This window comes from Rhopilema esculentum, chromosome 12 (assembly GCF_057945365.1).
Source record: "Rhopilema esculentum isolate cy_ngs chromosome 12, ASM5794536v1, whole genome shotgun sequence".
NCBI lineage: Eukaryota > Metazoa > Cnidaria > Scyphozoa > Rhizostomeae > Rhizostomatidae > Rhopilema > Rhopilema esculentum.
The window spans coordinates 6,282,742-6,299,094 of NC_142826.1; the positions used below are offsets into that span (position 1 = coordinate 6,282,742).

Here is a 16,353-nt window from a genome sequence, read left to right on the forward strand (position 1 = left end):
TTATGTGATTACTGTATTTGCGTATTGGCTTTGAGCAAACTATGAAGCAGTTTATAAAGAGGTGGGGACGCACTATAATTTGAACAGGCCTAAATAAAGCATCATAGACATTACTTACTGCACGTATCTTCAGATTTCCAAGAAACTTTTCCCTTGACGCGACGTTTGCATTCTGCCATGTATGCCTTTATGGCGCTACATTCGCAACGTGCATTGAATGGACACCCACACACATCAAATATACATGACTGCTGGAACACGGCTGGATTCACCTTCATATGGCATTTTCTCAGCTTTGGATCTCTGAATATCCTGCATGTTTTGTGAGCATGCCGTAGTTTAAAGCCTAAACAACGGTTCCTGGGTAAATAAGCCGCCTTGTACATCTGATGACAACTTGAGTCTTTACCAACCAGCCACTCTAAAGCAAATGCTTTTGGACTTCCAGGGTATCCATTCGATAAATGCAGATCGTCGTGCGAATTGCCGTTGAAGTTTCCACATAGGCCACTAACTCGATTCATGTAAGCACTTGAAATACTCACTGAAAGATAGCTATCACCATCCCATTTAACCGTCACACCAATATTTGTATAAACGCTCACGTATCGCTTGTCTCCACGAATATCGAGATAAGGGTACTCTAAATACGGCGTTCTTATTTTCTTCCCGTTTAGCCTCACTTTCAGCTTCTGCTGTAGACTAATGCTGTATTTTCCGAATTTTAGAAGAACAGTTTTCGTCCATGAAAATCTTCCAGTGTACCGTTCGCTGTTCCGAACATGAATTCCGAAAGTATTGTTGGTTTCTTTGACAAAATGGTATTTGCAAGTTCCTTGAAATGAGTAGAACTTTCCATCGAATGTTTGATAATGAGGGTCGCCAAATGTCACACAATGATGTTTCTCTAATGGGAAAGAATGATAATGTAAGAATACATCGTTTGGAGGAAAATAAAGATATTTGGTTTGGAGTAGAATAAAATTTCACTGTGGCAAGGCGTGTAATAGGAACAACAAGAGGTTTGGCAATAGTGGTTTTTTAAAATAAGACATTTCTGAAATGTCATTTGATATTTTCTTTCATTGAAATTTCAAAATTAAAGGTGAGCACCGTTCATGTGATAGCTACTTATGTATTTTGTATATAAATGTCGACTTCAACTAGTTAGATGCAATTCATAAGGTAAACAGATCAAATAAACTTCTCACTCTCGACACAAGCTTTGCAACATGATCCAACGTTGTATCCTAATGTTTGTCCCTGTGAAGAAAAGCACGTTTGTATAATTTCATGTAATGAACCAAGTATTGCATCAAAAGTCAGATGTTTGGTTAATACTTCAATGCAGGACTCGCTATTAGACCTTTATCAACGTATAGTTCATCAAGGGTTAACGTCCATTAGCAGAGACAGCATTAGGCAATCAGCTGTAGAGCTGTAGGTAATATATCCCCAGTACTGATCTTGTAAGATCCGTACCAACCTCGTATTCCCATAAAACAAAAAGAGGCTGAAACTTCATAATGGGGGATGATCACTTACAGTTGGACAGCTTGTTGGCTGGTTCTGGCAAAGTTGTCTTCTGCAAAAATTCCTGCCATTCTTGCAATTACATTCCACGCATCCTTTCAGAAACCATTTGTCTCCGTTCTATCAAAAGAAATTCATAAAACTGAAATTAATGTCCAACAATGATTCTGTCATGTTTGTCATGAAGTTTTAAGTTTGACTATGATATCTGAATCACAAACAGAAAGCTTCAAGGAATTAATTCCTGAAATAAGCTCAACAATATTGCATATTTACCGAATATTTCTTTCCCATGAACATGCACACTGAAGTATCTATTTAGAAGAATAATGAAGGTATCAGTGTGACGTCTTTATAATACATGTCAGAGTAACTAAAGTCAATGCAATCAAATGAACGGTAGAATGTAGACAAACAAATTGTGAATATATTTGCAAAAGAATCGAATATTAGTTTATTCAATATAGTTTTGTCGTGGTAATGTACTCTTTTCTTCTGTTCGCTGCCAAGGCCTTGTTCCGTTTGCATCTTTTCTAGTTTTTCAGCTTTACATAGTTTGGAAATGTAATGCAGTAAACTAAATAAACTATATCTTGATTGGGTTCCAAAAAGAAAAAGCCTCACCTCGACATTTCGGGCAGCATCTGCTTCCGGAGAAAACAAGATTTTCTGTTTTGCAATTCAACTTTGGACAGGTCTCGATCTGACACAGTGCAGTTCCATTCTATCAAGGGAAGGTTGCTTAAAATCTACTAAAATGTTTTCAAGCAAGGAAATAATAAAGAGATATTGAGAGGGAAAATCATTATCAGTGAAATTTTTTGCTTACATATGTCTAACCAATTTTGTGAATCAGTTAGGAAATAGTTTATAACAAAAAGTTCAAATATTGCTGCAGCAGTTGAGCAACAAATAACTAAGAGAGGTGAATTTTTAACTTACTAAGCATTGACAAAGTTCGCAGTTACTCTTTCGGTGCCATTTGCCATCTTCCACTGATTTTCCACTTATCAGACACCATTTGTCAGGAATATAAACGGGTGAAAAGTTTTTATCTGTAAAAGGACAGTGAAAAAGACCTATTAATTCGTTTGTAAGCAAATAATAAAGGCAAGCAAAAAGAGCGTTCATCAAATTGTCGATAGTATTGAGCTAAATTATTATACGTTTAAAAAAACCTTTTTTAAAATTGGATGAATAGATAGGAAATCTAAGGGGGGGGGGGGGGGTGTTATGTTGCGTCTAACTGATTAAAAATCACAATATTCTAAATCATACTAATGTAGATCAATTGAGGCTTCCCAGAAACAAAAGAAATATCAAATTTCCCTGATTTCTATTCATGTATATTTAAAGAAAAATATACAAACCATCACATTCTCTACAGCATTTTGTGGGATCCCTTGGTTGTAGGTATTTGCAAGGTAATACGGGGCACACTTCATTCCGGCAACTCAACGAACCATTCTAGGTGTAAGAAAAAGATTGATGTTGTGAAATGATATTATATTCAAAAGCTACAATAATAATATGAGCTTGTTTTGGGTTTCATTTTGCAAGCTTTGCCATAATAAGAAAAGCTTTAAGTTCATGAACCATATAAAGTAGGATGAACATCTTTCTAATAATTTTGCATTCATGAAACTATCAAAGGATGGTCATTGGGTTCTTTTTATAGCTATTAAAATTGGGTAGCTGCTTCTTTTTGCAGTCTTACTAACTGCAGTTTTTTGTATACTGGAGACGTTTTCCTTTGTGCACAAAGTTCAAAATTGCATAACAAAAGATGGACATCTGTTGGTGCCCGGTACACCGCTTTCATTTTTCAGAGAATTTCTTGTGGTAATTTAGATAACACTAAGGTATGATTTAGTTAATGCTTTCCGAGTTAAGCTTTTCAAACGGATTTGTAAGATTCGTTTCTTAGTCTCAAAATTCGAGTTCAATTGTTACGTCTATCTGGGCCATGATGAAGTGACGTTATTGTAAATACTAGTACCCAGGGCTTTTTATTAGATGGCTTATGACGTCATTGTAAAATCGGCTCTGTTTACATTTGAAAAATGTATTTTCCTTGCGTCTCATCGTTTACTATGTAAGAGTAGATTATAAACCCAATCTGCCTGTAATTCAATTCAATCGTTCTTTTATATGAAGATCATTTACCTTCTGTTTACAGAGTATACATGGATCATCTGCTAACGGACGTTCTACCTCTTTGCTATTGTTCTCCAGATTTTCGTCAGTTGAATTATTTGTGACAAATATATCTTGGGTAGCTGAATAAAAACAGAAAACATCTAACAAATTTGAAAGTTAAAGAAAGGAGCAACATTACAATATTTAATCAATAAATGAAAGCTGTTTTGGAATTTCTTAGAACTTATTACGTCAAAATCTTGCTTTCCAGTACTTGTCAATTATTTGAATTGTCTGAATAAGTTCTGTTTGTTTGAAATGTATGCTGAGGCTGATAAACTTTCAGGTAATAAAAACTTAGATCTCTCTATGAGATACCTACTTTAAAGAGAAAGTCCTGATTTAAGATATTTTGGTACTGAATACAACATCGTTATCGCCATGTATTTTTAATTACAAAGAATCTCCATGTTTGGTTCACAAGCGATAAGTAAGACGATACACGATTAATTAAAATCGTGGCTGTAGTAAAGGTGAAGTTCTGACAAAGTCATTCTTCAAACACCAAATCGATTTTGCGAAAATAATTTTGCTTGATGCTAATGTCCTTATAGTCTTACCATTTATTAAACATGCTTTTTCTCCTTTAAAATGTTACTTTTCGAAATCCAGATAACTAATCCAATCATACTCCAAAGATATAAGAAATCTTTTTCCAAATATATAGAAAAACTGATGTTATAAGTTTCTCAACCTACTGTTTAATTTTATGGACGGGCAACACGACCCTCTCTCTTGGAATTCACTAGAATTTGTTGCATGGCTAAACGGACATCGCTGGAGATATTTTGACACAATTCCTTCCTAAAATAAAGCGCATAACTCTTTCAAAAATATTTAACAAACATTGTACGCGAAATGTTAAAAGGCAAGGGTACAATGGGCGCAGTTCGTGACAAAAATGAAAATGCTGATTTGCCGTTCTTTGGAACAGGATGAAGTCCAACGACTCTTTCTGTAAACATGACATAATCTTGGCGTGATCATAGGAGTCTAATACCCTTGATATCGTGTCTTAACCTAAAAGAGCTCAGATAACTGAATGCACGGACCGTGTTTGCCTAAATCCAAACCAATCGATTGTCAAATTGAGGGTGAAATATGTAAGACCCTTGGATTTTAAGAGATTATTCCTTTTGCTTTCTATTTACCAATAACAGAAAAATCACACAAATTATCAAAGGACCTTTTCAGCATTCTGTTGAGTGGTTCTATTCACGCAGATTAAACCTTCAAAAGCAGTATCAAGTTTGTAAACATTTCCATTTTATAACGCATTTGATATTAATTATTAAATGGTCGGTTAGTCTGCCACTGCTAGAGTGGGGTTTCCAGAATTCATAATCCTAGTATGTGAACTGGATTGAGTCCTAGGGTGGGTAGTATCCTCGGTTGAATCAAAGAGCGGAGGTAGACTGCATAAATAACATGAAACAGTTTTGCTTCGTCCTTTCTTCTTTTATTTATTACGAATGCTATCTAAGATCGATTACCATTTCACCAATCTGCTAAATATATAAAAGATATGCTTTAATTATAGCCAATGAACAAAAGACTAATGATTGTTCTGTAACTAGAATGTGTTGTTTAATATTTTATCGTTGACAAAACTGGTCAGTTCTATATAAAAAATTACATAATTAGTTTCTTAATTGTTAGGTCTATATTTTTAGAATATACGGAATTTCTGAAGGATTTGACAAGCTTAATTCAACCCTTCTTTTAGTCTGAAGAGCATTTGCTTTTGGAAAATACAGTTTTTTGAACCTTCCATGAATCGAATACTCGTTAGTGCTTATAATTTTGCCTACAATATCATACAACCTATAATATGATATTCAACCTATAATATGATATTCAAACTATAATATGATATCGCCAATGACGTCATAAAACCTACGTTGGCAAATAAGAATTTAAAATTTTAGAATTTTGACCGTTTGATAAGGAAATATTAGAAGTAGTTCAAGTTAACCTTTGAACATTTGAACAAAGTGTGAAATCTTATCATAAACTTGCAGTTATAGAAATAAAACATTTCCAAATTGCCAAATAGCACAGGACATTAGCAAATCAAATAACACAGGGCAGATTTTTCTTACGCGAGAAACACTGTATGTGGAGTTATTAACTATATGAAACAGAAAGTTGTTAAATTGGAAAAGATGTTCGGCATATAAAAAGGTGAGAAAAAGTGGGTAATGTATTACTCATAAATCTCACCCTATCTCTTTAAAGCCCCGCATATAATTAAATGAAAACTTTGTTAAAGGAAATCGAAATTGCATTTTCATTCACTTTTGTCTCCTTAGCAAATCATGTGGTTTCAGTTGTTCTCCAAAGATTTTCGCAAGTTAACAAGTTTGTACCTTGAGCTTCCGATAAAATTTGGTACGAGAGCTGTTTTTAGAACTAAAAATACCATCCACGTAGATGGCTTTTGTGGTTTTGTGTAAAAGATTTTCTAAAAGGTTAAAAACCCGTTACTTTAACTAAACTGGGTTATAAAGTATAATATTTGCTGATCAGTAAAGAAAGAAAAATCTATACACAACAGAGGGAAAAGAACTCGCATGCAAGAAAGAAATTTTATGAACTTACACGGCATATAAGGTTTTGGCATGGGTTAGCTTTATCTGTCCAACTTTCACCGTCTTTGTAACTAGTTCCGTTATAAAAACAACCTATGGAAAGGAAAACATGATTTTAGTCTTCAGCAAACATTGTAGACGCAGTTGCATGTAAATTACATATATCTGAAGTATTGCTATGATAGTGGGACTGTCACTGTATATTGAAAAACCTACGAAACAAAACTGTTTTGCACGTCAGTGATAATCTCACAAATAAAAGTCTTAAAGAAGAAAAAAATCAGAATAAATCTTAAATATGAAATACAATCGCCAATTTTCGAGCCTTTTCTCAAATTTGTTAAGATCACGTCTTATGAAGTAGTTTGGCATCAGTTGTTCAAGACCTTATCCTAACCAGTTGATGCTGTGTATGTAAGGGCAAGGAGATTGGGCTTTGGAAAAAATTGCATCCAATCTCACCAAGAACTATTCATAAACTTTCGTAACTACAGGTGTCTGTTTCTCAACGTAGCCATTATTACTTAATACACGCTCCTTATGTTCATTTGCTGTGTCTATCAACAGGCCTCAGTTCGGTGATGCTGTTACGTCACAGCCGTGAAAGGCTAGACCAACAGGAGCTTTATCGACGGTGCTTTCTTACGATTCTACAAGCACTGCTCAAAAATTACTCCTTCATTGAGTAACCGTCATTCAGCGTATCAAATGATGGCAATAAACCCCATATTTGCGATTGATTTAAACTTGACTCGTATGATTATCCCTACTTTTATTGGGTGTGTTTAGAGACTAAATATTTATTCTGTGCAAAGGCCTATAAACGTTTTATCAATGACAGGCTTAAGATTCGGTTGTCTGTGGCTCTTCTTAAATCTGTCTAAATACCAATTGCATCGGAAAAAGTTTTTGGTGATCACAAGATGTGTTCTCCATTCTCCAATAAAATTCTTAACAAACGCCCACTATCATTCTATGTTATTTTCAATCATAATAAATACCCTGTTTTGGTTGTAAAAACAAAGAAAGTTCTCTTTTATATAAGAAGGGCACACCGGAGATGTTTTCAAGTTATCAAGATAGGCACCATGTCTCAATCGAATGCGCTTCTCATCTTTTACAACGGTTGTACCTTTTTCATGCACCCTTCAGATTGTCTGGCCTCACACTTAATATGTTTGCATGATCGAATTTGGATTTTTTCGGCTAGCATCGCTTTGACAAAATCTCTTTGAAACAAAATCTGCGAACATAATGACTCTTAAAGCGAAAAATCTTTTAATATGTGTCTAAGCAAGGATCCAGACGTGTTATGCTAACAGAAATCATTCAATAGGCTTTTATCCTAGTAACAATTAGAAGTCTCCAAACTAAATATTTAGACGAAGATTTTGTGAATTGGTTTGCATCTCCGGTAAAGATTATAGTCCAGCTATTAAGCATCGGGCAAACTGTTAAATAACGAACAGAGACAGGCTTTCCTCCATCTAGACCAACATCATATCAGCCATTATGCATCACAAATATCCTAAATACTCTAGGTCAACACAAGAAACAATAAGAATATCTTCCTCCACGCGTGCCGAGTTTTCTTATACCATCTGCAGTTTCAGTATATTTTCAGTACATTACAGACAAAATTGACTTCCAAATTCTCAAAGGTATTAGTTGACATCATTGATTTCAAATAATTATGATCGGACCATGTAGTGGTTTATGACTGAGATACAACGACGTATGCCTGAAACGACAAATCTGCATTCAGGTGTGCCAGTAACTCCGATTTAAACTGCTATCAAATATTTCTTTACGACTTCAAATTTTCTACCTTTAACTGAGCCATCAAATTTAGATGACCTATCCTGCAGATGACTGATCCACCCTACACTGGCACCGCGGAGCGTTGAGAAAACCGGGGGGTCTAAAAAAAGTGGGGGGGGGGGCTAAAACCGTATGAAAAGAGGCTTTTCTGGTAGTTTGATACTTAATATTTGGCATTTTTTGCAAAAATTGGGGGGGGGGGGGCTAAAGCCCTCCCAGCCCCCTGCTCCGCGGTGCCTGCTACAGTTGATTAATTTCAAATGCAATTACCTTTACAAACTCGACAGCAGTTACTGTACGCAGGCTCAAACACCTTGCATTTCAATTGTGGACATTGCACTCGTCTTGCCTGACAAACCTCTGCACCATCCTAGAAAGGAAAATAGACAAATTGTATTGGCAAAAACACCAGTGCTTTGAAGGCAAAAAACAATTGGTTATCCTTATTATGCTTTGCACGCAATATATTCGCCTTCATCTAACATAAGCAGAATTATTCAAGCTACATCCATTTGCATTTTCTCATCTACGTGAATGTCCTTATAACAGTATTCTATGGAGCTCCGTAAAAACGTATCTGAATACATTGTAACTATGACTCCCTCATTCAGGATGAAGTCAGACCTTTATAATGCTTATAATAATGTTGTAAAATTTATATTGGATAGGATAGATGATAGCCTATCTTTCTTGAACTTGTAGAGTTTAGAGGGTGATGTGAGATTAAAGTTTCGATTTAGAAATTTATGCTTAGAATTTGTGGTTTATACGTGTGTGTAGTAATGGAATCAGATATGTCTGGAAGTATATTTGGATTTGAGTTTGTAATTATGAAACTCGAAATATTTGGCTGTATTCTATCGTACGCATAGCGGGCCTAAATGAATTAGTTACATCACGTCTGCAAGACATATGACTTAAGAGCCAGTAACATGACCACAAAAAACAAGCTGAAACGGATTCTTCGTCATATCTAAAGCCAGCCATGTCACACCTGTCTACTCTGTAGTAGTTTTAATTTTTATAAGTAAAGGAAGAAGAATGGATATACTTGCCTTCATGAAGCAAACACATTCCAAACAAGGAATAAAGTACCATGCTGGGAACAGAGAACCAATTTTATCGGATTCACCAGATAAACACTTGGTGTAGTCTGCAAGAGAAGAAAAGTAAAATTTACTGAGGTGTATATACTGAATATTGAAAGGGAAAGTGTAAATAGATATGTATTGCGGAATCTTAACAAGGCATTGAACATCATGAAAAATTACGTTTGAGAGACGAACGGGCGAAAAACGTGAAACGTGTGAGACAACCCGCCATCGCATTCTCTTTGACCGAGGGTTGCCTCACTCTTTGAAAGACGCTTTCCTGTATGTTTCCTACAAATCAGTACTCCAAACTATTTAAGCAAATAAAAGTAATTTAAAAAACACTGCTTCATTCCAAAAAGGCATTTATAGCGTTGACAAAAATCTTCCTTCTGTTTTTTGACAAAAATATTAGAGTACCATGCTGGCCTTAAAAATCGATTATGATTTTCTGCGTGAACAAATATCCCTCGACTTTATAAAACCTGACATTGAAATGTGTCATGGCAAATAATAAAAAAAGGCACAAATCATTCCCCGAAAGAAAAATAAATAAAAATCGGCTGCATGATCTACACAAACAAGTCGGCTTATGTTAGAACAAAACACAAACAACATAAGTGAGAACAGCAAAGAAAGATCAAAACAATGGTAGAAGTTAATTAAAATTGGGTCGGTACAAAAGTTTCATTTTTTATAACAGCTATAGCCTCTAAATGCTAGTTCCTTTTGTAATCCCGATGAATAATAATCTTTGTTAAAATAGTCACAATAAGAGCATCGGATAATAAGTAAGGCAGGTTCTCCTCCAAGTTTCCTCTCCTTAACAGATTCTCCAAGTTTCCTCGAATTCAGAACCTCGTTACCTCGTTTTCAAGCATTTTTTAGATTAGCCACTTACCCGGATTTAAAGCTGTCTCTTTTCTGCATTTAATAGGTATCAAATATATTCAACAACTTTTGCAAACCCTAGGTAAGCTGTAAATGCCAAATCATGCTGCGGCTTTCATTTGGTATGAGAAGATGAAAACCACTGCAATACGAGCGGCAGGTAACTCAAAATGGGTGTTATAAAAGTGCAATCCAGCCCCTCGGCATTAGGAAACCAATCCATGGAAATAACACGATGACACATTTATGAGTTCGCTTTGATAACTGTAGTTATTTACGAGAAGGCTAAGCTTGCCACTGGGATACGTGGTTTCCGTTCCATGCTAAATACGATGCATATAACTGCATCAGTAAATGAAGTGTTAGCTAACTGACTCCATTTTCTAGGTCAGTTAATATCGCCTATATCCACAGGCCATATTGCAGCTTTGATATACTTTCATACGTTTGCTTTTAGTACCATTCTTGAACAAATTTCCAACATTAAATCGACAGCAGGCAGTATTGTTTCATGTTTTGTTCTCTACGCCAGTCCAATGTTTCTTGATGTCCAAGGCTACTCTTTTGTTTACAATGGTAGAAATGCCTTGATACATTTCGTCTTGCGCAGCCATTGCTAAAAACATTCATAGCTATGATTTCTCCATACATATTATTTTGTTGGTCGCCATCAATGACGTCATTATTATTATCCTAATCGTTATAGATATCCTCGACGCCTCGACACAAGAATATATCTATTTTACATCTCTTGTGATTTCTATCTGAAGTTTTATTAAAGTCAACCTGCTATTGCTTAATATTCTTAGAAATTTTACATGAAGTTCTTTCTGAACAGTATTGTACGTAATTAGTTACTAGACCCCTGGAAAGGAATCAGTACGAAAAAAAAAATTGAAATGAATCTTCTCGAAATTAGGAAACTCGGCTGAAAATACGTCAAAGGGTTCCGCCGAAAGGCGCTTCCTCGAAGTAAACAGACCAGACGCCTGCACGCTATGCTGCTAATTAACCAGGGGCTTGTGATTTTGAAGAAAAAATTGCTTTGAATCAAACAATCAATGCACTTTTTATAAAGATAATTTTGCAAGTATATGCATAAGCACCAAGGAGATTAATCAAAATAAAGTGGGTAAAAAGCTCAATTGGGAAGCAGGTATGAGAAGCAAAAAACATGGTTATTTGATATAGAAAAATATCCAATAGAAGACTTTTTGCCTGTAGAAGAGGGCGGGCTTGATTTTTGCTCACCCGGGCTCTAGATTTGTAAAAATCAGTCACTTTGAGCCTCAAATTGTTCTTAAATCATTCATAAGCGACACAACGTGTGAATTTGGTAAGAATCTAGAAAAAAATCTCAAATATTTGCTAAGGTCACTCTTCACATGAAAATTTCTTGAGGAAATGAAGCACACTAACACAACAAAAGCTTGATGAATGTACCATTAACATTTTCTGCGTGAAAGTCTCCCTTATTATGTTTGCTCAATATAATAATAAAAAAGTCGAACTCTCGATGAACTTTGCGCCTGGCAATAATTCTTCATCTGAGATATCACCAATTTTGTGCCTCAATTCTCATATGAAAGCTATTTCACAAAAATCGAGCGTGCAGTTGCAGAATAGAGATAGCTCTGCTACTTAACTCGAGGGGCAACTCACTCCATGAAACTCTCTTATACTTTCGGTGAAAATCCTATTGTCTATTCTCAAAAACCCTGGAATTCATTTGTTTCTTCTCTTGGAAATCTCGTATGCTGTTTCCAAGAGGGAGTTGCCCCTCGCCTCAACTCTTCATAACCGCCAGAATTCGACTAACGCTTTGCATTTACTCTGCAGATTTGAACAGAATGATCGGGAAGGACTCTTTATATAAAGGCAATAAATGAAATGCATCAATAGAAAACACCGATGTTGGAAAATGTGAATTCACCTCTTGTAAGTTAATGTTTGATTTTTTGCTTCAAAATTGTTGTTGTTGCTGTTGTAGCGTTCATCATTCAATGCAAGAGAAAGCAACTTTCCTTTTTTGCCAAAATTTCTAACATACTAAGGAATAGATGAGCTTTTTCCTTGGAGTTGAAATAAAAAGAGTTAATCATAAAGTTACCACTTTTTTGCTTTTATTAAAAGAACTCAAAAAGATCATGCAGCAAGATGATCGGGCCTCCTCTGTATTTGCCATTCAAAATACTCGTACTTCCCTCTGGCAAATATTCAGGTACACTCGAAAAGGAAGCGCGTAAGTTAAAAGCACACCTGACAGATGTGAGAAAAATCCCGGAGATATTCTGTCTCCTGTCATTTGCAATGTAGGAAAGATGACAAAGCATGCCAACTGATCGCTTCAGCACTTGATGGTGTGAGGTCTCAGGCGGAAAACGCTTAAACGAAGCCGACCAATAAATATCAAATAATTATCAGAAAAGAATACCGTGCTTAAATATCATATGAAATTCATACTCTGGTACTGATGACTATAACGTGTTTGGTATCATAAGGTATTGTCATTGTAGTATTATAGCTTCCGAATTTGTTGCTCAAAGGAGGAGCAAAAACTACACTCAAACCCTAAACTTAATCATATTGCTCCTCTTTTTCGCATGCCATAGTAAGCCTTGTTGAATCGACGAAGAGCGTAAAAAACATGGAGGTACATTAAGAGCTTTTCATAACTCCCATCTACAGCACTTTTCGCTATTGGTAAAGTCTAGAATTTTTGCCGTTCAGAGAGGCCGTCACACTCACATTTTATGAAAGGGGTTTTGAAAGGTGACTTGTACTGTACAAGTTTAGCTTGCTGCCGTTGTTGCTGTTGCTGTTACCGTTAAAAAATTTTCTTTGCTTTACAGACCTGCAGCCTTGATGCTTTTGTAACGTTAAGTAGAGTGGAAAACAGTTTTTAATCTTTTGACATCATTCATCGACTTGGGGACTTGGGGTGTATGATGATATATATTTTGATTGATGATAATGATGTAGACAAAAAGCTGCCCAGTTTTGTTACTTTTTGATAGGACTGGGCAATTCAACAGAAAGAAACTCAACAGTAATTTGTACCTGCTTCAGGACAAAAAATTCTTGAATCATCTGCTTTTGACAGAATGCCATCGACCATCAAATAAAACGCAAATCCACATTATAAGCTCAAAATCCGGCTCTAACCTGTTGTAACGTACACTCTAAGCAGGAGCTTTTCAAATGATCAAAACCTGTAATTTATGAGACGGCTTTTGCATCACTTAATCACGCTAATCTTGTATGATTCGAGGAATACGATAAGACAAAGTAAGAGACGGCAATGTTACATGTTTCTTATCCTTGCCAATATTTCCCGCAAATTTATATACTGCAAAATTGTACTATATTGACTTAAGTTACTGACTTATGGAAATAAATGACAGTTATTTAACGCCTACTGTTGATCCCATTCCAGTATAATATACAACCATTTTTAATGCCCCTCTTTTGGAGGTATTAATTGGAACAAACAGGATAAGTAGAGAGGACCAACACACAAATTCAAACATTTTAACTTATTCCTCTATATTTCTATTAAACACAGATAATTTTTACCCCGAAGGCGCTTGATTGCTTAAGGAAACCCAATCTTAGTATCTCATGAATTTAAGTCATTAAGTGCCAAAATGAGAATCAATACCGCAAATACAATACCAAATTAAAACCTGTTCGTATTTCCTTTTCAATGGCCACAATTTATTGCAACTTTCTTTTTTTCATTGTCAATCTTAGCAGCAGCAACACTGAGACTCATGAAAACCGTATCGTTTCTAAAATAGATGTTAGTTTACAATTCTCCTTTGTCTTAGCATTCGTACGCATAAATCGACGATGGAATTCAGTGTAGTGGTAATAAAATGCCAGGCTAATATTGCAACCGCAGAGAAAACATTTTTAGCAAGCATTATCATTGGTACAGACAGCTCACTGAAGCTATCATTGTAAACCTTGACAAAACCTCATCTCACATTCTCTGTTTATCACACTGATAATTTCACAAATCAAGAACTTTAAAAGCTTGTAGGCATGTGACACATAGGGACAAAGAGACAGCATATTGGAGAAATTAGCTTTCTAGAAAATATAATGTAGCTATTTTTCAAAAGCCGGATGTTTTCTTTTCTTTGAAACACGAGGGTAGGTATGGGGGCTTTTTCTGCTTCCGGCACAAGCGATCTGATGCAGGCTTGTTATAGGCCTTTAACTACATAACTGATTAATAATTGTCTGCCAAGGCCTATGTTGCTTTGAGGGGAGGTACACAAACATATATGTACATTCAAAGAAAAGAAAATTGAATTGGTTACTATCTTTTCTACCTTGAGGCTTCAGGCCTGAGGAAAAGGAATTGCTTTAAGCTTAAAAGTGTCGAAGGTTAATAAAGGTATGGATGAGATTCAATGGTACATGGTACATTCAATGGTACATGTAATGAGAGATTCATTTGTGAAGGATAACGGACAAAGCTTCAACGAAATTTTGAATAAATGAAATTTTGAAAAGCTTTGAAGAAATAAAAAATGACTGAAAATCCAAAGGAACACTTGAACTGAACAATTTGCAATATTCTTAATAAGAAGAACTATTTGAGGCTAACTGTAGAATGAAAGGAAATGCACGATAGACTTCCAAACAGATTCATTTCTTCTAAACACGAAAGACACTAGTGACGAACTTTTCTTCTGGTCCTCGTCTTCGATTCCTTATTTGTTTGCTTTGTGTTTAAAAAGTTGGCCTATTTTCAGCACATTTGCGAATGCTAGAAATATCTTGAAATGTTTCTAGAAATGCTTCTAATACTCTATTTTGTTCTGCCAGTGAAAAGTTCTGATTGTCTGAAAAATGTTAAATTGTTTATATAACTCGCGAGTTGTGCAAACATGTTAAAAGCAGAATTACATTAATATTTGTCCTGGACCACCAGCATTTGAGAACTTCTGACCCCACTAAGGTGTGGTATACATTAAAAACTACTCAAATCGTTAATTATGAAGTTAGAGTTACGCTGAAATTTAAGTTGAAGCCTGGTGTTTTCACTGTCAGGATCCGAGGACAGTCTGCAGAATTGTGCAAGTGTACTCTCTGTAAAATGTTTGGTCTTCTACAGTACACACTTAAATAGAGGGATTTGCCATTACAAATTTTGCCAAAAGGGCGGGGCCCTAGTATTCACCTAGTATACTGAACTATTTCAATTTCAAAACGTCAAAAAAACATCAGACCACTATTTTCAAGAAAATTGAACCCAATTTTCAGCAATCGTGAACTGTTTGCACACTTATAGTTCACAAAACAATTTCAAGGGCACACTTGCACATTGAATTCTGGTTGTGCACATTGATCTCGTTGAAAAAGGCCATACCCGGCAGAGAGGATCCGAGAACTGTTGCATAGTCGAGGTCGGAAAACGTATATGATTTTATGATTATGAGAAAATCGGGCAACTTAAGTTTCTTCTTATATGCATATTGCGCGTTAGCAAACTCATCATAGTTTGGCATTTCCCAAAGTCTGAGAAAATCCACGAGCTTGTTGGTAACTTCTATTGAGTGCAAGTTTCAATGCCTTTAGCATCAGCAAAAAGTACTAAAGAAAGACTTTTTTGCTACTTTGCTACTATATATTAGGCAAAAAGGAAACAGCTGACCTAGAAACTTATTCTAAATTCATTAACCACGCCCACGAACTCTGAGCAAACGGAGAAAATCCTAAAGATTTTAAAAGCAAATGTGTGGTCACTTGAACCACAGGGTCACAATGCATGAAATGTTTTGACACCAATTTGCGAATGGCTCGGGCGGGACATGAGACAAGCTTGGAAGCTGGCGTGAAACACGAGAATAAGCTAAATCAGTTACATAGGCTTAGGAGACACAGGGGCTGGGAGTCAACAAAAGGATAGAAAAGGAACATTTCATCAAAAACTGTCTCATTAATAAGTTGAGGTGGGGGCGATTACGTCAACACACAAATAGATAAAACTACAACTAGAATAAGTTATATTCCATAAGTATCTTTCAGCCTGTATTCGTATAAATTCCTCTTTCACGTCTTTCAAGCTATGTAAGGGGTTTTTTATCATAACAGTTCCGTGCTGCATAATAATTGAAAACCAGCCGGAGAGAGAAATTGTCAACGTTGTTTGCAGCTATAAAAATGATGACAGACAGGTTCGTCTTTAAATCAAATGGAAACGCGTCTTCAAG

The 16,353-nt window shown here is 35.7% G+C and overlaps 1 protein-coding gene across 2 annotated transcripts in view; it reads right to left on the reverse strand.

Annotated features, from left to right (window-relative positions):
• LOC135681412 (BMP-binding endothelial regulator protein) overlaps window positions 1-16,353 on the reverse strand; it is a 64,544-nt gene that overhangs the window by 3,339 nt on the left and 44,852 nt on the right. For both annotated transcript variants that reach the window (XM_065195874.2, XM_065195875.2), the window contains 12 exons: window positions 9,200-9,297; window positions 8,415-8,514; window positions 6,334-6,416; window positions 4,431-4,536; window positions 3,700-3,812; window positions 2,904-3,000; window positions 2,476-2,588; window positions 2,158-2,257; window positions 1,810-1,847; window positions 1,546-1,653; window positions 1,212-1,263; window positions 119-907 (listed from right to left, as the gene is read on the reverse strand). In XM_065195874.2, coding sequence (XP_065051946.2) covers window positions 119-907; window positions 1,212-1,263; window positions 1,546-1,653; window positions 1,810-1,847; window positions 2,158-2,257; window positions 2,476-2,588; window positions 2,904-3,000; window positions 3,700-3,812; window positions 4,431-4,536; window positions 6,334-6,416; window positions 8,415-8,514; window positions 9,200-9,297 — 1,797 coding nt within the window. The remainder of the gene's footprint in view (window positions 1-118; window positions 908-1,211; window positions 1,264-1,545; window positions 1,654-1,809; window positions 1,848-2,157; window positions 2,258-2,475; window positions 2,589-2,903; window positions 3,001-3,699; window positions 3,813-4,430; window positions 4,537-6,333; window positions 6,417-8,414; window positions 8,515-9,199; window positions 9,298-16,353) is intronic.